Genomic DNA, 23,277 nt, shown 5'->3' on the forward strand with positions numbered 1-23,277 from the left:
TGCGCATGAATATCAATCTGGCTTCTGTTTATTTCAGACAATTCTCAACGCATTTGAGTACGGAAAATCTGAATAATACATGGATATTGTACGTATTCCCACATACATATGTACTCACTATGTTTCTATATAAAAGATCTGATATAATATGCAGTTAAAGTCGAGTATTTAAAAAATCCGCAGGAACATACAGATATAGATGCATATATTTATTTGTATATATTTATCTACAGAATGACGCAGCGGAACATGCACTTGCATTTTCATACAGTGTCAGGTATAAAATATCGGTTAAAGAACAATGTACATGTGAGTATGCATGATTTAATTGTGCTCTGAGACACGGAAGTAATCTTGTTGATCGTAGCGACCGCAATATTTTATATTAAGTTTTTAAGGCTGCAAGTCATACATTATTTTAAATTAAATTCTAAGTAATATATATTTATGTCTGGCTTCATTTACATAGGTAAATACATACGATTTAATGACTCGATCTTCAGTTCTTACCTACAGGGTGATCATTTACAAGATGCGTGATCTTTGTTAAACTCGCCCAATTCGAATGAAATTTAAATCAAGTTACACTGAGCTTCAAACTTTGGCTTCAGAAAATAAGTTGATAAAGGAAATTAAATACTTGGAAAAAAAATCAAATAAAACTGGTTAGATAGAAAGAAAAGGATATACCTATAACCAAAAGGATAACCATATTTTATAATTATTTATTGCGTTTGGAGTTTTAAGTCAAACGGGGCTTAAATACGACGGATACAAGTGACATGTAAAACAACAACAAAAAAAAACATTTAGATTAAAAAATTTTATGACAATATATTTTGTATGAATGTATATACATAGATAATCTGTTTTAGGGTGACCATATTTTAAAGTCGACTGAACTGAACTTCCTTTCCTACAGAACCTATCAAAAAATCATCATAGGGACATAATAAAATATCAAATACGTTATATGTGTATGTATTATACTGAACTTGTAATATTTAAATCGCAATAAAAAAAAATAACACGGTGCATTATGTATAAGGATAGGAGTGATGACAACGCCCATTAGCGAAACGCAATATATAAAGGAATCAAATAATTTTCTTGATCGAATTTGTGTTTTTAACATAATTAACATAAACATAACTAAAATTTAAAAAAAGATGGCAGATCGATAGGCAAGAACACTAATTATGAGTGTGAAAAATTTGTCGGGTGCACGAGTGAATGTTCACAATAACAACAAGCCCCAAGGTGATTCAACGTCTGTAATCGATAAATTTTTTCAGTGAAGAAAAAAGTATGGAACTATTAAGCTACAAAACGTGTAAAACTGTCAATATTACTGTGCCTGGAAATTATATCTCGCTATATACGCTAGAAACTAAAGCCCAACTAGCCTACAACTGAAATCAACTTGCTCGCAAAGGATCGGATGCAAGACATACGTAACATTTCACCATATATGTGCGTTATTTCACCCCACATTACATTAGTTAATCGCAGCAATCATGGATAAATCCGCCTCAAATTGAACTGGCCACGATGCCACCCAAAGCCAAATTCAAGAAAATGGCCTTTCGCAAGGGATCCCTACCACAGCATACTTGTGTCTTTAAGTTTAGATGTCGAAATTTCACACCCTTATGGGCGCGCTGTTTGACCCCTTCCTCTTTGTTCTCCGCCTGATTGCGAACATGAGCTCCCCCATCTACGAGCACTATCGCTTCGGACCGACGCCGCGTCCCCTGTCCACTGGCTCGCTGTGGAAACCAAACAAGGTGCACAAGGAGCCCGAGGCTAAGGCCAAGCCCCTGGAGGTCCCCGAGGATCTGCTGATCCCGCCCATGCAATCCGACCCCCTGGACCCGCTGGCCACCATGATGTCCTTCAAGCTGATGGCCATGGACGTGGTCAGCCAGATGCAGACGGCGCTGCACAAGTGCGTTAATGCGCAGAGTCCGCCTGGCGCCAAGATGGCGGGCCTCGAACTGGATGCCCTGCGCCGCTGCGTTCCGTCGTCCTGCTACTTTTTCATCGACCTGCACCCCCATCCGCAGCCGAGTTTCAAGGAGCCCGCGGAGGAGTGCCCCACTAGTCAGGTGGCCAGTGACAGGAACAACAATGCTGGGAGCTCGGGAGCGGCGTCAGCCAAGGGGGATCGCCTGCAGCGACAGCGGAGCATCTCCGAGTGCAGCGAGGATAGCTTCATTTGCTTTGAGGACGATGCGGAGGAGGAGGATCGGGAGGACGACGAGGTAGACGACGACGACGAAGAGGATGATGATGACGACGACGACAGCAGCGTTCAGTTCACAGCATGCGGTGAAGACGAGGACACAGAAGAGATCGAGCCCTGCGAGTGCAGCAACGACAGCTCGACATCCGTCAAGAAGGTGTGTTAGTCATACCCTCTCCGAAACAATTGGCATAACTAATCCATTAAATTTTCACACCCCAAGGTTCGCTTCAACATGAAACCCGAAGTGCACGTAATGCTCGCCTGGGACTATGCTTACCGCGCGGCCAGGAAGAGCGAGTGGCAGGTGATGGCCCGGGATCGGGATCGCTTTCAGCAGCGGATCAGGCGGATTTCGCCCATTCTTAACGCTGTCCTGAGCCCCATTCATCGGGAAACGGTCTACCAAGCTCGATTCTTGCACGAGGACTAGCCTGTCTTCATACCTGAAGTAACTTTTGATGTACAGATTACAGTTAAGAACGATTACAGAATTAAATTAGCACAAGTTGTTTGCGTGTATACAGTGATCAATTTAGCCACTGATTTCGTGATTTATTTTATGAAACCAAAAACTGTTTAACCCTGTAAAGTATATCAAAACCAAGTACACTTTTCTTCGCCTTTAGTTTAAGAACCCTAAAAAGTTTGAATTTGTTGATAACGGGATTAGCATATAAATGAATATAACCTTAAATAAATTAAGCATTAGACGTATCTGATGGTATGTATTTTCTTGTGTACCTGTTTGCTTGCATGCTGTTCGGAATCTTCAAGCTATTCACTGGAGAACAAGTTAAAGTGAAGGCTTTACAGGGTACGCGGGTGACAGATAAGCCCTGAATAGAAATAGATTAGACGATAGTTAAGAAAAAAGTAACGTTCAGCCTGGAACTGTAAATTTCATAAACGTTATCACGTTCATTCATTTATTTATTTCATGATTTCTTCAGTCGTTGCAAAAATTAATTTTGATAAGCTTCCTAAATTTATTTTGCCAATTGATAAACTCCACCCGAAAATATGAGCTTGTGCTCTCTGACTTTGCGCTGCAAAAAGTGCTTCAGCTCGTCCTGAGTGAATTCCACTCCACCGCTGTGAGAGGCAAACAACTTTAGCATCTGATGGATGCGGTCTATTGGCATGGAGTCGAGGTTCGTGAGCATGCCAACGATGTAGGACCAGAAAACCTAAGGAAGAACATTGCATATTAATATCTAAAAATCCATAGATTACACTTATACACTTACTTGAAGTTCCTCTTCCCTTTGATCACTTGCTGAAGCCATTGCGGATTCCAAATCCTCTTCGTCGGCTTCTGCGAGACTCATGTCTTCGAATTGGGATTTCTCGGACTCCTTTTCCAGCAAAGTAAAGACGCCTGGCGTTGATTCCGAAATCATTCCGTGATTTTGCCAAAAACTTAGACGACGTCGCAAGGCAGAGGGTGGAACTTTTGTGATAGAGCTCAGGTCTTCAATAGTCCATTCACCTGAAACACTTTATTTTGAGTTGCTGATCTGATTTGGGGTGCAGTATTTACTTACTCTTGTTTTGAAAGTGGTATATAATGACCGCCAAAGTGGGGCTAACAACCATTTCCATGGTTCGGTCCCCGATTTCAATTTCAATATTTACACGACCAGTTACTGTACGCCAGTTTAGAGTACGGTTTCCTTTGTACGCCTCATAAGCCTTTGTGTACTTCTTGAACTCGTTCTCGATCTCCTCAGGCAGTTGAAGACTCTCCTTGTTAAAGGAAGGCCAAAACTGTGCCGAAACTATCAGCGAAGAGATGTCGAATAACTGATCTAAAAAGAGAGGTTTCATTATAACCAAATATAAGTCTTAAGGATAGGTTGGAGTCATAGTTCCAATGTTTTCATGAGCCATTCGATCAACCCATGTTCTCCAAGTCATAGATCACGGGGCTCATGACTCCAATCAGCTAAGCTCTAATAGGTGTTAACTCACTTTCAGTACGGTTGCCATCGCTGTGGATGTGCGCGTTGATTCGTTTTGAGTCGGTGACATCTTTCAACATCACCTCACAGCTGTGCAGGAGGGACTCCCCAAAACGGATCTTCAGCAGTTCCAGATTTCGAATTTCCTTTTCTGAATTAAAGTCTAACTGGGCCAACAGTCTATCTGCCATCAGATTGCGATACTCCGTCATAAAGAGCTCTTTACTGCCGTATATATCAACCACCATTGATATAATGTCAGCCGATCTCATTTTTCTCGAGCTATTATACTGCATGATGCTCGCATCTATTCCAAATGGATCCGGTTCCCAATTTTCCCAGTTGCTGAACTCGTCGGCACCAGAGTCCTTGCCTTCCTTAATCGATTCACCCTTGGCGAGTTCCTCGGATAAGTCCGTGGGTCCTTCCTCAGTTAACCCAGTTACCACACGTCGCACTGTGTCGTTGCGTTTCCTCAGATAATCCTTTATTGGAGCAGTAACCATCTCCAAAATCACTCCAGTATTATCCAGATGACGAATAGCTTTTATCGCTGCCACATAGCCGGTTAATATGTCCATGGTATTGACTCCAGGATGCAAGATTCGTGCTTCTAGAGAGTTTCTCAGGGATTCAGTGAGGTAGACGCGCATATCAATTTTCTCCATGCAAATCTTTAAGTCATCTATGGCAGGTATGGAATCTGGATAGTCTTTTGACCAATGTTAATATGTAAATTAATTTATACAAAATGGTAAGCATAGGTATAACTGAAGCTTACCTATAATAATGCTAAAGAATTGACCAATAACGCTTTGAGCGAATGTTTCGTACATAAAGTAGGTAAGTTTGACTTTGAAGGATTTGACAGACTCGGGAATTTCTATTTCGCTGGTATCATCTTTAGATTTCCATTCTGTGAATATGTTTGTCAGCCAGGACATTATAACATCCGACAGCCACTGTTAAGGTACAAAATTTAAATTATTGGGAACAACTAGAGGGGTTTTACACTCACTGTTTCCAGCTGCTTGAGATGACTCCTATCGAAAATCCCCATGCATGTGTCGTTGATATGCTCCTTGATTTTTAGCTTGATGAGCGCAGTCAAAGCACTTCCAGTAAGACGATCAATGAGGTTCATCTCGAATAGCTTCATGTTGGTCTTGTTGACCATTTCCGTCAGCCTTTGGCAACAGCACTGCTCCACATCGAAGTTGCAGCCCACGCACAGGAGCTCGTCGAACACATCAGAGTCTGAAAAGGAAAGTAAGTTAGTATGACGACCATAAGATTAAGACTAAGATTATTATTATACCAACGGTGGACAGGGCGAGATGAGAGGCTTTGGTGAAGAGCTTAAAGTGCACCCAGTAGAAGGCCCCCACAACCACACTGAAAGTGGGGGGCAGTTGAGCCAGCAGGGAGTCCCTCAGGCAGTTCTTAATCCCATCCTCCTGCATTAACTTGACCGAGTTCGGAGTGGGTTTGCCTTCGCTCCCAATAAGGTGGATTAGTCTGGGCTTCACCAGCATCAGGCCCTGGAAACCATCGTGCAGCTCGTTGATGGCATCTATAAACTGGGTGAACAGTCGGTTCTTGTCGGGCAGAGCCTCAATGGCCTGAGCCTGGTCGTTAATCCCGCCCTGCAATTCCGACGGCACCAAGCCGGCGTGGAAGTGTTTCCAGAACTTTGGCACCAGGACATTGCGAATGGCCGATTGGATTTCCAGGTCCACTAGGGCCGTGAAGGTGTCTATGCTCCCCAAGATCTTCAAGTGCCGGCGAACGTTTTCGAACACCTTCTCCTCAACTGGTTCAGTGGAAACCGCATTCTGGAAGAGCTTATTAGTATAAGAACCAATTCATAGTTATAAAACAAAGAAATAATCTTACCGCGCCTCCCAAAACTGGAAATATTTTTAATACATCCGCCCACAAGACATCAAAGTCGCACATTATTTATAATTAATTATTTTTGGCAATACAAAAACATTGCTTAAATTGCGGAGGAATCAAAATGCAAATAGTGATGACAGTGTCGTTATCGATAATGCTTGCTCTTTCATCCGTATCGATAGACGATAATTTCCTTAGTTATCAGATACTTTTATATCTCAAGAATATTGAACTTATCTGACTTGGTTTATTGTATTTCATTCCAAAAAGGTTCGAACCCATATAAGATTCCTAATGAGTTTTACCATATTTATCAGCTATCCCATAAACATGCACAACAGATACACTGAAATAAATTATATTTACGGATACGAGTACAGTAGCCAAAAAGTAAAAAACAGCGAGAGGTTTCAAAATATATCTTCATGTTCTGGCAAACACAAAACAATTAGAGTTAAAATTAAAATTGCATACGACTTATTTACATACATACAAATTGATAAATTGAGATTGAGATTTAGGAGCCAGCATAAGACTTGCGTAGGAATATTGTTAGATTGCGAATTTATTTAATTTTATTGTACTGTGTGCGTCACCCGACACACGCCCGTGTTTTAGCCAATATAAACTGGATGCCAATGGCTAGCGACTTAAGGGTTACAACTAAGAAACTATCGTATCTTCAAATGCGTCTGCTGGTGCTTTTTCAAGTGATCGCTCCGCACGAACCGGCGACAGCACTGTGGACAGGCGTAGGGCTTCTCGCCGGTATGCGTTCGTATGTGCCGGTTGAGGTCGTCCTGCCGCTTGAACCGCTTCTCGCACTGCCGGCACCGGAAGGGCCGATCCTGGACGAACTGCGGCATGCCGTAGGTGCCGGGGCCGTCCGCAGGCGGTAACTGAGATAGGGTATTTACAATTTCGTCGGCCGGCTCATACTTCACCTCGGGCTTGGCCTGGTTAAGGAAAGATGGCAGCTGGCTCTGGTTCTGGCTCTGTCCCTGACTCTGTTGCTGGTGCTGGTGCTCCGGGGCCACGATCTGGTACTTGTCGCTGTGCTCCGGCCGCTCCAGCTTGATCTTGAGCGGCTTGTGCTGACAGTCGACGATGTCCGCGGGCTGCTGGTGCTGCTGGGTGAGTTGCTGCTGGTGGTGATGCTCCATTCCCTGGTCGCCGCAGCCAACCATCGCGGCCATGAAGTGGAAGCCCGAGTCCGACTCCGACTGGGAGTGCTTCTTCGAGGGCTTGAGCCGCACTCCGCCGCCGGGTACCGATCTCTTCGGCGTGCTGCCCTTCAGCTGACGGTCGTGGGTGGCCAGGTGCTTGGTGAGGTGGTCGCTGCGCGAGAACTTTTTGGTGCACTGGATGCACTCGAAGGGTTTCTCGCCGGTGTGCGTCCGCAGGTGCCGGTTGAGCTCGTCAGAGCGGGTGAATCCCTTGCCGCACTTGGGCTCGCTGCAGACGAAGGGCTTGATGCCCGTGTGCCAGGTGAGGTGGGACCGCAGGTGGGAGCTTTTGCCGTAGCTCTTTGTACAGTTGTCGTAGGGGCAGACGAACTTGCGCTTGGGATCGGAGGCGTGTGGCGCGGCCATTAGTTTCACGCTGGGCATGATGCGAATCTTGGAACTGCCGTTGCCGCCGTACGGCGAATCCTCATCCGCCTCAGTCTCAACTCCATGGGGCAGGTTTTCCAGATCCTGTCCGTCGTGCTTGAGGTCCCCGAAAATGGTGGAGGCCCGCAGTATCATGTCCGACGCCTGCTCGTGCATGTTTGTACCGCCTAGCGTGGGAAACGCTGGTGGTGGTTTCATGGGTTCTATGGGCGTTGATGTCGTCAGCATTTGGGGTGTGGGCGTGTTAGATATTACTTGTGACATTGCGCTTACGTTGGGGGTTCACTCCAGCGGAGCCAAAGTGTCTGAAATCGGAAATGGAGGTGCTGTAGGGCCAGAATCGCACTGCTCTCTCAGTTAATTACCCAATTTGCGTTTATCCAAAACTAAACTCCTGTACAGGAAACTGCGTTCAGTGGGCGTCGGCCTCGGATTTATCAGTTTTGTGGTCCCTCGTCACCATAGCCAGCACGGATAACGGTCTACACTCGCTCTGGGTGTTCCACACACATTTTCCAATTGTTTTCGGCTAGCGCGATTGCATATTCCAGCAGATTTACTTATTTTACTTTATTTTATTTATATACTGAAGTACATCTATTTAATTGCGATGAGATATATCGACTAGTCGATAAGTGTAAAAGATGCGAGTGAATGGGCTCGTGAGTGGAACTATCGGCTCAGCTCATTTATTTTCGGTTTTTGTAACAAGTTTTTTATGGGGGATTAAAAATTAAAACATTGTTTATTTGCATTATATGTGTTATAATTATTAATTGTTATATATACATTTTATACCATTTATATATTCTTGTAGGTTTTTAACAAAATCATAAACTACATTTTATTTAACGCTACATTCTGAAATCTGTAAAAATATAATATATATAATATATAATATATTATTAATATATAAAATAAATAACTTTTTAAATGATTTGTTTGCTATTACAACGACTTAACAAAAATACTAAAACTACTTCCAATTGGAATTTTGGTATATTGCTTTGTATCGATAGCCTTAAGATATTCGATTGTTGTGTTTTGCTCATCTCTAATCTGCACTATAATAAATAAATGCATTTTAACCAATTTTTAACTGTTTGCGAAAATGCCAAATAAAACCGAAGAAGTTGGCGATTTTCAGGTGACCAAAAGGCAAGGACGCCAGCGAAGGAAGCAGACAATTTGGACGCGCGAAAAGATTGCCAAACTGATTGAACTGTACCGAACTTCGGATTGTTTGTGGAATCATTACTCTGATTTGTATAAAAACAAGGACTGTCGAACTAAAGCCATTGATTCCATTTGCACGGGCCTCGGGATAACGAAAAACGACTATGGCAAGAAAATACACAACCTACGCAACCAATACAACTCGGAACTTAAGAAATTGGAGCGACGCCTTGAGGTATCGGGAAGTTCTTCGGCGGAAAAGACCTGTCGCTGGGAGCACTTCAAATCCCTGATGTTTCTACGCTCCGTTATTGAACCCCGACCAGGATATCAGCAGGGTCCTCAATGCAAGGTAAAGGAGCAACCGAAACTGTTAACCAATAGTGAGCTAATCTTCTTTCTTCTCTGTAGAAACTAATCACAAAGCTGGACTTTAGCTACGCCGAACAGGAAGTGTCAAAACAGAGCCAGTCTTCAATAGAAAACCTGGAATCATTGATAATGGAAAACGAAGCAGAAGTCGTTGAGCTGCCAAAATTCAGCGAACCCATTCCGATGCCAACGGAACCTGCGCCATCCTTTAAATTCTCTGCTCCAAGTCGCCTGGCAGAGGCACCCACCATTTCAGCTCCTGTTCACATCCCACCAAGTGGTCGGGACCAATGGGATGCCTTTGGGGAATTAATCGCCAGTGAATTCCGAAACCTCAACTCTGAGATCTCACGCAAAAGGCTAAAGCGAAAAATAATGCAAGTTATGCTGGAAGTGGGGGAAGAAGATGATCTGGAGTACCCAAGTACAAACAGTTGATTTTTAAATAAGGTTAAGGCATTTGTTGTATATATTTTATAGAGTGGACACTTTTAAAAATTTAAATGTTAAGTAAATTCAGCACACAGATCACTCAAAGAGCCAATTTATATGTACATTTTAAGCACTTTTCAATATAAAACGGATACACCTTGTTAAGCAATCAAAAACCATTTCGTCTTTGCTATTAGTAATTATTTTGCGTATTTATTCGGTAGAGGGAGATACATTGAATCAATGGGACCTAAGATTACGGAAACAACAATCCAGGAGTACGTCAATTGCTGTTGGAAATTCTTGAAGGACTGCGGCAAAGCACTAGTTTCAACAGATTATAGGCAGGTGTGAGATTTGTCAGAACTTGAAGTCCTTGATTGCCTGCGGCAGATCAGGCAGCTTAATGTCCTTGATCTGTTGCGGAATGTTCATACTCTTCACGGCGCTAACAGCTCGGGCAGGAGCAGCCGATATACCCGCCTCCTGCTTGACGATCTTGTTCTGTTCCTCGATCCTGGCCATTATGTCGTTCATATTGGTCTGCAGCACCATTCCGCCCATTACCAATTCTGAAACAGGGCCAAAATTACTCAAACTATAGGGTTTATGGTTGATATTTTCCAAACCTGACAGTATGTGGTGCACTGCATCGGCGTGGAATATCAAGTCCAGCTCACAGACATTCTCGAAACACTTGTCGAGGGTTTCCACAAAGACCTGTATCAAGTCCAGGATTCCCAGTTCGCTTTCTGAGGAGTCCACGCAGAAAACAAAGTACAGCGTGGCATAGTGCCGATAGATAAGCTTATAGTCTGATCCGCCAATTAAGCTAGGGATTAAAGGGGGTTTTTAGTATCCCGGGTATATGTTCATAAGTATTACTCACCTTCCGCCCTCCAGAAAGTTACAAACATTATCATCCCGCTTGGAAACCAGCTGAAAAGTCTCCTTGATTATTTGTTGTTGCAGGCTTTCGTCCTACAGAGAAAGTTTTAGATTTTGGGGTTCCCGGTAATATACTCTAGCACTTACAAAATACTGATAGAATTTGGATAGCCTCGGCTTTCCATGATTGTTAAAAACAAGTATAGCTTTTATCATCTTTATTTCGTTGATAAATAAGAAATGTTGTTTAAACTGCCAGCTGTTTTACTTTTTGACCAGGGCTGTAAAACCAATACTTGATATGCCTTTATTGATATCGATATTTCGTTTAGGCTGGCCTTTTCTTAAAAACCAAGTTGCATTTAAAAATAATTCAATTTAAATATAACCAACCAAGGTCTGAATATTTGGATTTTTTTTTACAGTTTGAGAACTTTACAATATTTCACTTTTAAAAGGTTAATGCTGTACTTACAGTAATTGTCCATCTCTAATACCACTAGCCTCGCGGTCCGCTTTTTGTTTATTTGTTATTTGTATGATAACATGAATATTTTAACTAAAGTAAACTATACTTGCAGGTATTATTAAATTTTCTTTGGAATTTCTTAGTGCTGAACTGTATTTTCAGGGTAAGCTCAGTTTTGAACAAGGAAGTGAAGCAATATGGAAAACAGTTTATGTTTGATACGAAAGAAGATACATCTTGGAGTTCCGATGAGGTATTTGAGTCTGTTCTTTAGGAAGCAGTACTTTTGAGTTAATGTTTTAAAATTTTCTAACGGTTTTTTCAGGGAACCCCCCAATGGATTACCCTGAGTTTGGATGAGCCGCAAAACATCTCTGGCTTCTGTTTTCAATTTCAAGGAGGATTTGCTGGTCACAAATCGGAAATAATCATGTACTCCTCCGATGGAGCCCAGTTACATCAAGAACCCTTTTATCCTGAAGATATCAACTCTCCTCAGCTCTTTCAAGTCAAAGATACAGCCCGGGAAAAAGCTTGTTCAAAGATTAAGTTTGTCTTCGAGTCCAGTACAGATCTGTTTGGTAGAATCATTGTTTACAATCTCCAGCTGTTAAGCTAGCCTTGCCTAAATACCAAAATATGAATATGTGTACAAACTCTCTTCTTATCAACTTGTATAAAAATGGACAATTATCTATACATCAAATAGCATTGAAACATTATTGGGTGGGTCACGGTTATCGAATTATTTTTTTGTTGACTCACCCTGCCAATGCTAAAATTGAGTGGTATCAATTTCATTAAGGTAAGCCCTTTTAGGGATAACGTGAGCTTTTATATCTTACATTTTTTTCCAGGAAAATTGAAATTCCATATATATTTTCGAATTTAAATTTGGGTCAAGTTTCAAGGAGACTTCTGACGTGCTATTCCCTAATTAGAATGCCATTTGCATGTCTCTGGACTTCGTTCGTGAAGCACGCAATTGCTTATTTAAGGTGACACTTCAAGTCTTATCACCCCTTGACGCGTCACCAATCAGCTTTACCCATTCCAATAAAAAATTACATCATTTATATTGCACCAAAACCATTGTTTATTTGTCCCAAACCACAAAGATAATTTTAGGCATAGCTTAATATTTCGAATGCTTCTGTTAGACGCCTTTCACAAGAGAATACTATGCTGCCACGGAGATCTCCAGCCTGGGGCAGTTGGGGATGCCACACTCAAGATCGGGGGACGCATCCTGGTGCCAGCAGCTCTCCGAGTTGCAGAACATGCATCCGTTCGGCGAAAGCGGGACGTTGGTCGAGAGGTCCACCATTTGCCACACTTTCTTCAGGTCGGTAACCAGGGCATTCATCATTTCGAAAGTGTGGAAGGGGGTGGGGGCCAGTCGGAGTTTCTCCTGGCCGCGGGCTACTGTCGGGTAGTTAATCGACTGCAGGTAGTGTCCGAATTGTTCGATTAGCACGTTTGAGATTTGACTGCTTTTAAGGGGGTCTCCGATTTTAATGGGAATGATGTGACTCGGGGTTTCTTCGACGGGAAAACCTAAAATGGAGAGTATAATATATGTAGTCAGTAAACCGAAAGTAATATTGCAGATATATATAGACAGCACTCGAAATAAAACGAAAGTGCGAGAATAACCTTAAATTAAATGTTACATAAAGTCTAAAATTACATCTTACCTTCTCTTTTCAACAAATTCTTTAAATAGGAGACGTTCCGCTGGTGCATGTGGCGCAGTTGACGACCCTCCTCTGATGCCAGGATGTTGACAGCCTCCAGGGCGCCACACAGCACAGTGGGCGGCAGCGAGGTGGTGAAGATGAAGCCAGCCGCATAGGATCGGATCATGTCGATCAGGTTGTCGGACCCGGCTATGTAACCCCCAATGTTACCGAACGCCTTGCCCAGGGTTCCCGATATGATGTCCATTTTGTGCAGCACTCCGTCCCGTTCGCCCACTCCGGCGCCATGGTCGCCGTACAGTCCCACGGCGTGCACCTCGTCAATGAACGTGATGGCCCCGTGCTCGTGGGCCACGTCCAGCAGCTCCTCCAGCGGGCAGATGGCCCCCGTCATGGAATGTACCGTCTCGAATGCCACGATCTTGGGCGTGCTCTTGTCCGTCTTCGCAAGCAGCTGGTGCAAGTGGTCCACGTCGTTGTGCCGGAAGATGTGCTTGGGCACGCCGCTGTTCCGTATGCCCATGATCATAGAGGCATGGTTGCCGGCATCCGAGAATATCTGGCAGCCGGGCAGGAGCTTGGCCAGCGTAAACAGCGTGGAGTCGTTGGCCACGAAGCACGAGGTGAACAGAAGGCCGGCCTCCTTCTGGTGGAGCTCGGCCAACTTCCGCTCGAGGCGCTCGTGGTGGAGCGAGTTGCCCGAGATGTTCCTGGTGCCACCTGCCCCCGATCCATGCATATTGAGGGCCTCCTGAACGGCCCTCTTCACACTCGGATGGGCGGACATGCCCAGGTAGTCGTTGGAGCACCACACCGTGATGGGCTTTTCCGCCCGCTCCGAGTACTCCAGGGCGTGGGGGAAGAGCCCGTCGCCAGCCAGCCGATTGACCTTCTTGAAGACCCTGTAGGAATGGTCGCGTTTCTTCTTCATGATCTGCTCGTTGAAGAAGCGCTCGTAGGGAAAGGTCTCCGCGGCCGCCTTTCCAGGGTCAGCGGATGCTCTTACGGGCTTGGCGTTTACGTCAGTAGTAGTAGTAGCCCCCGTCGAGTAAGACCTTGTAACACTTGGGGCGACGAGTGCGAGTGAAAGTTTCTTCTCGCCCGCGACCAAAGTCTTGCCAGCCACGGGGCAGTGCATCCCGTAGGATTGGTACAGGGTCTCCGCGTAGTTGCGCACAAAGCTGGCGGTGAATCGGTTCAGGAACGGACACTGCATGACGGGACTATTTTTCACTCTTCAAGACCAGACCTAAATCAGCGAACTTTGAAAGCGAAGTGAGAGGTGTTTCGTAAATTATGCAAGAAGTGTGATTGCGGAGGAGGTGCGAGTGTGACCAGAGCGGACGAAAATAAAAAACCCTCAGTTCATACCAGCTGACTTTTGGAAAAAATACTAAGCAACAGTTTGTTGCTGTTTCCAACGGTTTTCAAAGCATTCCTTTGAGTGGAAATCCCTTTTATTGGCATCAAAATTGCCACTTCCTCCACAGCTATGGTTACAAATTTTAGTTCTAACTAACTTTTCTCTCCGAAATCAGATTTTGAAAAAGCTTACCCCTATAGGTTTGTGGCTTAGATTTCTAAGAATCTGCGTTTAAAATTTGCTTTTAAAATTAATGTTTTTCCTGGCGATTTAACAAAAGTTATATTTTCAAAAAATGGCTTTGCAGTAAAGTGAATTGTGGCTTAATTTTCCAATCTGCATTTAAATGTTGGCTTGTAATATAGGGTACATTTTTTGATATTTTAATGATGTAACCCCTTTCTATTTTTCTCAAAAATAGCTTCGTTAAAATATGATTTAGGTCACTTTTCTGCAAAATTTAAACGCAGATTCTTAGAAAACTAAGCCACAAACCTATAGAGGTATGCCTTTTCGGAATCAGATTTCGGAGAGAAAAGTTATGCAATTAGAACTGCTGGTTTTAGGTCGTTTTTCAACGAAGCCATTTTTGTGAAAAATAGAAAGGAATTACATCATTAAAATATCAAAAAATCGACCCGAAATTACAAGCCGACATTTAAATGCAGATTCTTGGAAAATTAAGTCTTAAACCTAAAGAGCTATTCCTTTTTAAAATCAGATATCTTTAAGAAAAGTTATGGCCATGAAATGGCTGGATTTAGGTCACTTTTCTGCAAAGCCATTTTTTTACAATGTAAATTTTGTTAAATCGACAGGAAAAACGCCATTAACTTTAATAGCAAATTTAAACGCAGATTCTTAGAAAACTAAACCACAAACCTATAGAGGTATGCCTTTTCGGAATCGAATTTCGGAGAGAAAAGTTATGCAATTAGAACTGCTGGTTTTAGGTCGTTTTTCAACGAAGCCATTTTTGGGAAAAATAGAAAGGGGTTACATCATTAAAATATCAAAAAATCGACCCGAAATTACAAGCCGACATTTAAATGCAGATTCTTAGAAAACTAAGCCACAAACCTATAGAGGTATGCCTTTTCGGAATCGGATTTCGGAGAGAAAAGTTATGCAATTAGAACTGCTGGTTTTAGGTCATTTTTCAACGAAGCCATTTTTGGGAAAAATAGAAAGGGGTTACATCATTAAAATATCAAAAAATCGACCCGAAATTACAAGCCGACATTTAAATGCAGATTCTTGGAAAATTAAGTCTCAAACCTAAAGAGCTATTCCTTTTTAAAATCAGATATCTTTAAGAAAAGTTATGGCCATGAAATGGCTGGATTTAGGTCACTTTTCTGCAAAGCCATTTTTTTTACAATGTAAATTTTGTTAAATCGACAGGAAAAACGCCATTAACTTTAATAGCAAATTTAAACGCAGATTCTTAGAAAACTAATCCACAAACCTATAGAGGTATGCCTTTTCGGAATCGGATTTCGGAGAGAAAAGTTATGCAATTAGAACTGCTGGTTTTAGGTCATTTTTCAACGAAGCCATTTTTGGGAAAAATAGAAAGGGGTTACATCATTAAAATATCAAAAAATCGACCCGAAATTACAAGCCGACATTTAAATGCAGATTCTTGGAAAATTAAGTCTCAAACCTAAAGAGCTATTCCTTTTTAAAATCAGATATCTTTAAGAAAAGTTATGGCCTTGAAATGGCTGGATTTAGGTCACTTTTCTGCAAAGCCATTTTTTTACAATGTAAATTTTGTTAAATCGACAGGAAAAACGCCATTAACTTTAATAGCAAAATTTAAACGCAGATTCTTAGAAAACTAAGCCACAAACCTATAGAGGTATGCCTTTTCGGAATCGGAATTTCGGAGAGAAAAGTTATGCAATTAGAACTGCTGGTTTTAGGTCATATTTCAACGAAGCCATTTTTGGGAAAAATAGAAAGGGGTTACATCATTAAAATATCAAAAAATCGACCCGAAATTACAAGCCGACATTTAAATGCAGATTCTTGGAAAATTAAGTCTCAAACCTAAAGAGCTATTCCTTTTTAAAATCAGATATCTTTAAGAAAAGTTATGGCCATTGAAATGGCTGGATTTAGGTCACTTTTCTGCAAAGCCATTTTTTTACAATGTAAATTTTGTGAAATCGACAGGAAAAACGCCATTAACTTTAATAGCAAATTTAAACGCAGATTCTTAGAAAACTAAGCCACAAACCTATAGAGGTATGCCTTTTCGGAATCGAATTTCGGAGAGAAAAGTTATGCAATTAGAACTGCTGGTTTTATGTCATTTTTCAACGAAGCCATTTTTTTGGTAAAAATAGAAAGGGGTTACATCATTAAAATATCAAAAAATCGACCCGAAATTACAAGCCGACATTTAAATGCAGATTCTTGGAAAATTAAGTCTCAAACCTAAAGCGCTATTCCTTTTTAAAATCAGATATCTTTAAGAAAAGTTATGGCCTTGAATCGGCTGGATTTAGGTCACTTTTCTGCAAAGCCATTTTTTTACAATGTAAATGTTGTTAAATCGACAGGAAAAACGCCATTAACTTTAATAGCAAATTTAAACGCAGATTCTTAGAAAACTAAGCCACAAACCTATAGAGGTATGCCTTTTCGGAATCGGATTTCGGAGAGAAAAGTTATGCAATTAGAACTGCTGGTTTTAGGTCATATTTCAACGAAGCTATTTTTGGGAAATATAGAAAGGGGTTACATCATTAAAATATCAAAAAATCGAACCAAAATTACAAGCCGACATTTAAATGCAGATTCTTGGAAAATTAAGTCTCAAACCTAAAGAGCTATTCCTTTTTAAAATCAGATATCTTTAAGACAAGTTATGGCCATGAAATGGCTGGATTTAGGTCACTTTTCTGCAAAGCCATTTTTTTACAATGTAAATTTTGTTAAATCGACAGGAAAAACGCCATTAACTTTAATAGCAAATTTAAACGCAGATTCTTAGAAAACTAACCACAAACCTATAGAGGTATGCCTTTTCGGAATCGGATTTCGGAGAGAAAAGTTATGCAATTAGAACTGCTGGTTTTAGGTCATATTTCAACGAAGCCATTTTTGGGAAATATAGAAAGGGGTTACATCATTAAAATATCAAAAAATCGAACCGAAATTACAAGCCGACATTTAAATGCAGATTCTTGGAAAATTAAGCCACAAACCTATAGAGGTATGCCTTTTCGGAATCGGATTTCGGAGAGAAAAGTTATGCAATTAGAACTGCTGGTTTTAGGTCATTTTTCAACGAAGCCATTTTTGGGAAAAATAGAAAGGGGTTACATCATTAAAATATCAAAAAATCGACCCGAAATTACAAGCCGACATTTAAATGCAGGTTCTTGATATTTTAATGATGTAACCCCTTTATATTTTTCACAAAAATGGCTTCGTTGAAAAATGACCTTAAACCAGCAGTTCTAATTGGCCATAACTTTTCTTAAAGATATCTGATTTTAAAAAGGAATAGCTCTTTAGTTTTGAGGCTTAATTTTCCAAGAATCTGCATTTAAATGTCGGCTTGTAATTTCGGGTCGATTTTTTGATATTTTAATGATGTAACCCCTTTCTATTTTTCACAAAAATGGCTTCGTTGAAAAATGACCTAAACCAGCAGTTCTAATTGCATAACTTTTCTCTCCGAAATCCGATTCCGAAAAGGCATACCTCTATAGGTTTGTGGCTTAGTTTTCTAAGAATCTGCGTTTAAATTTTGCTATTAAAGTTAATGGCGTTTTTCCTGTCGATTTAACAAAATTTACATTGTAAAAAAATGGCTTTGCAGAAAAGTGACCTAAATCCAGCCATTTCAAGGCCATAACTTTTCTTAAAGATATCTGATTTTAAAAAGGAATAGCTCTTTAGTTTTGAGACTTAATTTTCCAAGAATCTGCATTTAAATTTCGGCTTGTAATTTCGGGTCGATTTTTTGATATTTTAATGATGTAACCCCTTTCTATTTTTCCCAAAAATGGCTTCGTTGAAAAATGACCTAAAACCAGCAGTTCTAATTGCATAACTTTTCTCTCCGAAATCCGATTCCGAAAAGGCATACCTCTATAGGTTTGTGGCTTAGTTTTCTAAGAATCTGCGTTTAAATTTTGCTATTAAAGCTAATGGCGTTTTTCCTGTCGATTTAACAAAATTTACATTGTAAAAAAATGGCTTTGCAGAAAAGTGACCTAAATCCAGCCATTTCAAGGCCATAACTTTTCTTAAAGATATCTGATTTTAAAAAGGAATAGCTCTTTAGTTTTGAGACTTAATTTTCCAAGAATCTGCATTTAAATTTCGGCTTGTAATTTCGGGTCGATTTTTTGATATTTTAATGATGTAACCCCTTTCTATTTTTCCCAAAAATGGCTTCGTTGAAAAATGACCTAAAACCAGCAGTTCTAATTGCATAACTTTTCTCTCCGAAATCCGATTCCGAAAAGGCATACCTCTATAGGTTTGTGGCTTAGTTTTCTAAGAATCTGCGTTTAAATTTTGCTATTAAAGCTAATGGCGTTTTTCCTGTCGATTTAACAAAATTTACATTGTAAAAAAATGGCTTTGCAGAAAAGTGACCTAAATCCAGCCATTTCAAGGCCATAACTTTTCTTAAAGATATCTGATTTTAAAAAGGAATAGCTCTTTAGTTTTGAGGCTTAATTTTCCAAGAATCTGCATTTAAATTTCGGCTTGTAATTTCGGGTCGATTTTTTGATATTTTAATGATGTAACCCCTTTCTATTTTTCCCAAAAATGGCTTCGTTGAAAAATGACCTAAAACCAGCAGTTCTAATTGCATAACTTTTCTCTCCGAAATCCGATTCCGAAAAGGCATACCTCTATAGGTTTGTGGCTTAGTTTTCTAAGAATCTGCATTTAAATGTCGGCTTGTAATTTCGGGTCGATTTTTTGATATTTTAATGATGTAACCCCTTTCCATTTTTCACAAAAATGGCTTCGTTGAAAAATGACCTAAAACCAGCAGTTCTAATTGCATAACTTTTCTCTCCGAAATCCGATTCCGAAAAGGCATACCTCTATAGGTTTGTGGCTTAGTTTTCTAAGAATCTGCGTTTAAATTTTGCTATTAAAGTTAATGGCGTTTTTCCTGTCGATTTAACAAAATTTACATTGTAAAAAAATGGCTTTGCAGAAAAGTGACCTAAATCCAGCCATTTCAAGGCCATAACTTTTCTTAAAGATATCTGATTTTAAAAAGGAATAGCTCTTTAGTTTTGAGACTTAATTTTCCAAGAATCTGCATTTAAATTTCGGCTTGTAATTTCGGGTCGATTTTTTGATATTTTAATGATGTAACCCCTTTCTATTTTTCCCAAAAATGGCTTCGTTGAAAAATGACCTAAAACCAGCAGTTCTAATTGCATAACTTTTCTCTCCGAAATCCGATTCCGAAAAGGCATACCTCTATAGGTTTGTGGCTTAGTTTTCTAAGAATCTGCGTTTAAATTTTGCTATTAAAGCTAATGGCGTTTTTCCTGTCGATTTAACAAAATTTACATTGTAAAAAAATGGCTTTGCAGAAAAGTGACCTAAATCCAGCCATTTCAAGGCCATAACTTTTCTTAAAGATATCTGATTTTAAAAAGGAATAGCTCTTTAGTTTTGAGACTTAATTTTCCAAGAATCTGCATTTAAATTTCGGATTGTAATTTCGGGTCGATTTTTTGATATTTTAGTGATGTAACCCCTTTCTATTTTTCCCAAAAATGGCTTCGTTGAAAAATGACCTAAAACCAGCAGTTCTAATTGCATAACTTTTCTCTCCGAAATCCGATTCCGAAAAGGCATACCTCTATAGGTTTGTGGCTCAGTTTTCTAAGAATCTGCGTTTAAATTTTGCTATTAAAGCTAATGGCGTTTTTCCTGTCGATTTAACAAAATTTACATTGTAAAAAAATGGCTTTGCAGAAAAGTGACCTAAATCCAGCCATTTCAAGGCCATAACTTTTCTTAAAGATATCTGATTTTAAAAAGGAATAGCTCTTTAGTTTTGAGGCTTAATTTTCCAAGAATCTGCATTTAAATTTCGGCTTGTAATTTCGGGTCGATTTTTTGATATTTTAATGATGTAACCCCTTTCTATTTTTCCCAAAAATGGCTTCGTTGAAAAATGACCTAAAACCAGCAGTTCTAATTGCATAACTTTTCTCTCCGAAATCCGATTCCGAAAAGGCATACCTCTATAGGTTTGTGGCTTAGTTTTCTAAGAATTTGCGTTTAAATTTTGCTATTAAAGTTAATGGCGTTTTTCCTGTCGATTTAACAAAATTTACATTGTAAAAAAATGGCTTTGCAGAAAAGTGACCTAAATCCAGCCATTTCAAGGCCATAACTTTTCTTAAAGATATCTGATTTTAAAAAGGAATAGCTCTTTAGTTTTGAGACTTAATTTTCCAAGAATCTGCATTTAAATTTCGGATTGTAATTTCGGTTCGATTTTTTGATATTTTAGTGATGTAACCCCTTTCTATTTTTCCCAAAAATGGCTTCGTTGAAAAATGACCTAAAACCAGCAGTTCTAATTGCATAACTTTTCTCTCCGAAATCCGATTCCGAAAAGGCATACCTCTATAGGTTTGTGGCTTAGTTTTCTAAGAATCTGCATTTAAATGTCGGCTTGTAATTTCGGGTCGATTTTTTGATATTTTAATGATGTAACCCCTTTCTATTTTTCCCAAAAATGGCTTCGTTGAAAAATGACCTAAAACCAGCAGTTCTAATTGCATAACTTTTCTCTCCGAAATCCGATTCCGAGAAGGCATACCTCTATAGGTTTGTGGCTCAGTTTTCTAAGAATCTGCGTTTAAATTTTGCCATTAAAGCTAATGGCGTTTTTTCCTGTCGATTTAACAAAATCTACATTGTAAAAAAAATGGCTTTGCAGAAAAGTGACCTAAATCCATCCATTTCAAGGCCATAACTTTTCTTAAAGATATCTGATTTTAAAAAGGAATGTCTCTTCAGGTTTGAGACTTAATTTACCAAGAATCTGCATTTAAATGTCGGCTTGTAATTTCGGGTCGATTTTTTGATATTTTAATGATGTAACCCCTTTCTATTTTTCCCAAAAATGGCTTCGTTGAAAAATGACCTAAAACCAGCAGTTCTAATTGCATAACTTTTCTCTCCGAAATCCGATTCCGAAAAGGCATACCTCTATAGGTTTGTGGCTTAGTTTTCTAAGAATCTGCATTTAAATGTCGGCTTGTAATTTCGGGTCGGTTTTTTGATATTTTAATGATGTAACCCCTTTCCATTTTTCCCAAAAATGGCTTCGTTGAAAAATGACCTAAACCCAGCAGTTCTAATTGCATAACTTTTCTCTCCGAAATCCGATTCCGAAAAGGCATACCTCTATAGGTTTGTGGCTCAGTTTTCTAAGAATCTGCGTTTAAATTTTGCTATTAAAGTTAATGGCGTTTTTCCTGTCGATTTAACAAAATTTACATTGTAAAAAAATGGCTTTGCAGAAAATTGACCTAAATCCAGCCATTTCAAGGCCATAACTTTTCTTAAAGATATCTGATTTTAAAAAGGAATAGCTCTTTAGTTTTGAGACTGAATTTTCCAAGAATCTGCATTTAAATGTCGGCTTGTAATTTCGGGTCGATTTTTTGATATTTTAATGATGTAACCCCTTTCTATTTTTCCAAAAACGGCTTCGTTGAAAAATGACCTAAACCCAGCAGTTATAATTGCATAACTTTTCTCTCCGAAATACGATTCCGAAAAGGCATACCTCTATAGGTTTGTGGCTTAGTTTTCTAAGAATCTGCGTTTAAATTTTGCTATTAAAGTTAATGGCGTTTTTCCTGTCGATTTAACAAAATTTACATTGTAAAAAAATGGCTTTGCAGAAAAGTGACCTAAATCCATCCATTTCAAGGCCATAACTTTTCTTAAAGATATCTGATTTTAAAAAGGAATGTCTCTTTAGGTTTGAGACTTAATTTTCCAAGAATCTGCATTTAAATGTCGGCTTGTAATTTCGGGTCGATTTTTTGATATTTTAATAATGTAACCCCTTTCTATTTTTCCCAAAAATGGCTTCGTTGAAAAATGACCTAAACCCAGCAGTTCTAATTGCATAACTTTTCTCTCCGAAATCCGATTCCGAAAAGGCATACCTCTATAGGTTTGTGGCTCAGTTTTCTAAGAATCTGCGTTTAAATTTTGCTATTAAAGTTAATGGCGTTTTTCCTGTCGATTTAACAAAATTTACATTGTAAAAAAATGGCTTTGCAGAAAATTGACCTAAATCCAGCCATTTCAAGGCCATAACTTTTCTTAAAGATATCTGATTTTAAAAAGGAATAGCTCTTTAGTTTTGAGACTGAATTTTCCAAGAATCTGCATTTAAATGTCGGCTTGTACTTTCGGGTCGATTTTTTGATATTTTAATGATGTAACCCCTTTCTATTTTTCACAAAAATGGCTTCGTTGAAAAATGACCTACAACCAGCAGTTCTAATTGCATAACTTTTCTCTCCGAAATCCGATTCCGAAAAGGCATACCTCTATAGGTTTGTGGCTTAGTTTTCTAAGAATCTGCGTTTAAATTTTGCTATTAAAGTTAATGGCGTTTTTCCTGTCGATTTAACAAAATTTACATTGTAAAAAAATGGCTTTGCAGAAAATTGACCTAAATCCAGCCATTTCAAGGCCATAACTTTTCTTAAAGATATCTGATTTTAAAAAGGAATAGCTCTTTAGTTTTGAGGCTTAATTTTCCAAGAATCTGCATTTAAATTTCGGCTTGTAATTTCGGGTCGATTTTTTGATATTTTAATGATGTAACCCCTTTCTATTTTTTCCAAAAATGGCTTCGTTGAAAAATGACCTAAACCCAGCAGTTATAATTGCATAACTTTTCTCTCCGAAATCCGATTCCGAAAAGGCATACCTCTATAGGTTTGTGGCTTAGTTTTCTAAGAATCTGCGTTTAAATTTTGCTATTAAAGTTAATGGCGTTTTTCCTGTCGATTTAACAAAATTTACATTGTAAAAAAATGGCTTTGCAGAAAAGTGACCTAAATCCATCCATTTCAAGGCCATAACTTTTCTTAAAGATATCTGATTTTAAAAAGG

General features: G+C 39.6%; 7 protein-coding genes across 9 annotated transcripts; 3 read left to right on the top strand and 4 right to left on the bottom strand.

The window, feature by feature from the left end:
- Positions 1-1,260: 1,260 nt before the first annotated feature.
- Positions 1,261-2,962, top strand: LOC128254074 (uncharacterized). Of its 2 annotated transcripts, XM_052982881.1 has the most exons (3): positions 1,261-1,454; positions 1,513-2,402; positions 2,469-2,962. In XM_052982881.1, exons 2-3 carry the CDS (start codon positions 1,632-1,634, stop codon positions 2,676-2,678), a joined length of 981 nt encoding a protein of 326 aa, XP_052838841.1. In that variant the 5' UTR covers positions 1,261-1,454; positions 1,513-1,631; the 3' UTR covers positions 2,679-2,962. The 2 variants fall into 2 exon arrangements, with proteins under 2 accessions (XP_052838841.1, XP_052838839.1); XM_052982879.1 differs by having other exon boundaries at positions 1,261-2,402.
- Positions 2,963-3,157: 195 nt separating this feature from the next.
- Positions 3,158-6,243, bottom strand: LOC128254065 (anaphase-promoting complex subunit 2). The gene is made up of 8 exons (XM_052982865.1): positions 6,106-6,243; positions 5,528-6,044; positions 5,228-5,466; positions 4,991-5,171; positions 4,220-4,921; positions 3,793-4,056; positions 3,496-3,737; positions 3,158-3,435 (listed from the first exon to the last, which is right to left on the bottom strand). The coding sequence occupies exons 1-8, from the start codon at positions 6,166-6,168 to the stop codon at positions 3,235-3,237; spliced, it is 2,409 nt and encodes an 802-aa protein (XP_052838825.1). The 5' UTR covers positions 6,169-6,243; the 3' UTR covers positions 3,158-3,234.
- A 412-nt stretch (positions 6,244-6,655) lies between these two features.
- Positions 6,656-8,353, bottom strand: LOC128254072 (zinc finger protein 628). 2 transcript variants are annotated; one of them, XM_052982877.1, is made up of 3 exons: positions 8,087-8,353; positions 7,995-8,026; positions 6,656-7,924 (listed from the first exon to the last, which is right to left on the bottom strand). In XM_052982877.1, the coding sequence occupies exon 3, from the start codon at positions 7,917-7,919 to the stop codon at positions 6,780-6,782; it is 1,140 nt and encodes a 379-aa protein (XP_052838837.1). In that variant the 5' UTR covers positions 7,920-7,924; positions 7,995-8,026; positions 8,087-8,353; the 3' UTR covers positions 6,656-6,779. The 2 variants fall into 2 exon arrangements, with proteins under 2 accessions (XP_052838837.1, XP_052838836.1); XM_052982876.1 differs by having other exon boundaries at positions 6,656-8,026.
- A 395-nt stretch (positions 8,354-8,748) lies between these two features.
- On the top strand, positions 8,749-9,877 carry LOC128254075 (uncharacterized). Its single transcript, XM_052982882.1, has 2 exons — positions 8,749-9,249; positions 9,309-9,877. The coding sequence occupies exons 1-2, from the start codon at positions 8,833-8,835 to the stop codon at positions 9,705-9,707; spliced, it is 816 nt and encodes a 271-aa protein (XP_052838842.1). The 5' UTR covers positions 8,749-8,832; the 3' UTR covers positions 9,708-9,877.
- A 10-nt stretch (positions 9,878-9,887) lies between these two features.
- On the bottom strand, positions 9,888-10,889 carry LOC128254076 (AP-3 complex subunit sigma-2). Its single transcript, XM_052982883.1, has 4 exons — positions 10,737-10,889; positions 10,591-10,682; positions 10,331-10,533; positions 9,888-10,273 (listed from the first exon to the last, which is right to left on the bottom strand). Exons 1-4 carry the CDS (start codon positions 10,803-10,805, stop codon positions 10,062-10,064), a joined length of 576 nt encoding a protein of 191 aa, XP_052838843.1. The 5' UTR covers positions 10,806-10,889; the 3' UTR covers positions 9,888-10,061.
- Positions 10,890-11,011: 122 nt separating this feature from the next.
- On the top strand, positions 11,012-11,764 carry LOC128254077 (nuclear receptor 2C2-associated protein). Its single transcript, XM_052982884.1, has 3 exons — positions 11,012-11,170; positions 11,221-11,311; positions 11,384-11,764. The coding sequence occupies exons 1-3, from the start codon at positions 11,136-11,138 to the stop codon at positions 11,675-11,677; spliced, it is 420 nt and encodes a 139-aa protein (XP_052838844.1). The 5' UTR covers positions 11,012-11,135; the 3' UTR covers positions 11,678-11,764.
- A 366-nt stretch (positions 11,765-12,130) lies between these two features.
- LOC128254068 (5-aminolevulinate synthase, erythroid-specific, mitochondrial) lies at positions 12,131-14,102 on the bottom strand. Its single transcript, XM_052982871.1, has 2 exons — positions 12,756-14,102; positions 12,131-12,615 (listed from the first exon to the last, which is right to left on the bottom strand). The coding sequence occupies exons 1-2, from the start codon at positions 13,972-13,974 to the stop codon at positions 12,239-12,241; spliced, it is 1,596 nt and encodes a 531-aa protein (XP_052838831.1). The 5' UTR covers positions 13,975-14,102; the 3' UTR covers positions 12,131-12,238.
- Between the last annotated feature and the right edge of the window lie 9,175 nt (positions 14,103-23,277).

This window comes from Drosophila gunungcola (assembly GCF_025200985.1).
Source record: "Drosophila gunungcola strain Sukarami chromosome 2R unlocalized genomic scaffold, Dgunungcola_SK_2 000004F, whole genome shotgun sequence".
NCBI lineage: Eukaryota > Metazoa > Arthropoda > Insecta > Diptera > Drosophilidae > Drosophila > Drosophila gunungcola.

Coding starts and splice junctions, on each gene's coding strand:
- LOC128254074 (XM_052982879.1), top strand. CDS start 1,632: ATGTCGAAATTTCACACCCTTATGGGCGCGCTGTTTGACCCCTTCCTC. Junction 2,403..2,468: donor GCTCGACATCCGTCAAGAAG/GTGTGTTAGTCA, acceptor TCACACCCCAAG/GTTCGCTTCAACATGAAACC.
- LOC128254065 (XM_052982865.1), bottom strand. CDS start 6,168: ATGTGCGACTTTGATGTCTTGTGGGCGGATGTATTAAAAATATTTCCA. Junction 5,172..5,227: donor ATCTCAAGCAGCTGGAAACA/GTGAGTGTAAAA, acceptor GTACCTTAACAG/TGGCTGTCGGATGTTATAAT. Junction 3,738..3,792: donor ATACCACTTTCAAAACAAGA/GTAAGTAAATAC, acceptor AAAGTGTTTCAG/GTGAATGGACTATTGAAGAC.
- LOC128254072 (XM_052982876.1), bottom strand. CDS start 7,985: ATGTCACAAGTAATATCTAACACGCCCACACCCCAAATGCTGACGACA.
- LOC128254075 (XM_052982882.1), top strand. CDS start 8,833: ATGCCAAATAAAACCGAAGAAGTTGGCGATTTTCAGGTGACCAAAAGG. Junction 9,250..9,308: donor AGCAGGGTCCTCAATGCAAG/GTAAAGGAGCAA, acceptor TCTTCTCTGTAG/AAACTAATCACAAAGCTGGA.
- LOC128254076 (XM_052982883.1), bottom strand. CDS start 10,805: ATGATAAAAGCTATACTTGTTTTTAACAATCATGGAAAGCCGAGGCTA. Junction 10,683..10,736: donor CCAAATTCTATCAGTATTTT/GTAAGTGCTAGA, acceptor CTTTCTCTGTAG/GACGAAAGCCTGCAACAACA. Junction 10,274..10,330: donor AGTGCACCACATACTGTCAG/GTTTGGAAAATA, acceptor GCCCTGTTTCAG/AATTGGTAATGGGCGGAATG.
- LOC128254077 (XM_052982884.1), top strand. CDS start 11,136: ATGAATATTTTAACTAAAGTAAACTATACTTGCAG. Junction 11,171..11,220: donor AAAGTAAACTATACTTGCAG/GTATTATTAAAT, acceptor CTGTATTTTCAG/GGTAAGCTCAGTTTTGAACA. Junction 11,312..11,383: donor CATCTTGGAGTTCCGATGAG/GTATTTGAGTCT, acceptor CGGTTTTTTCAG/GGAACCCCCCAATGGATTAC.
- LOC128254068 (XM_052982871.1), bottom strand. CDS start 13,974: ATGCAGTGTCCGTTCCTGAACCGATTCACCGCCAGCTTTGTGCGCAAC. Junction 12,616..12,755: donor GAATTTGTTGAAAAGAGAAG/GTAAGATGTAAT, acceptor TCTCCATTTTAG/GTTTTCCCGTCGAAGAAACC.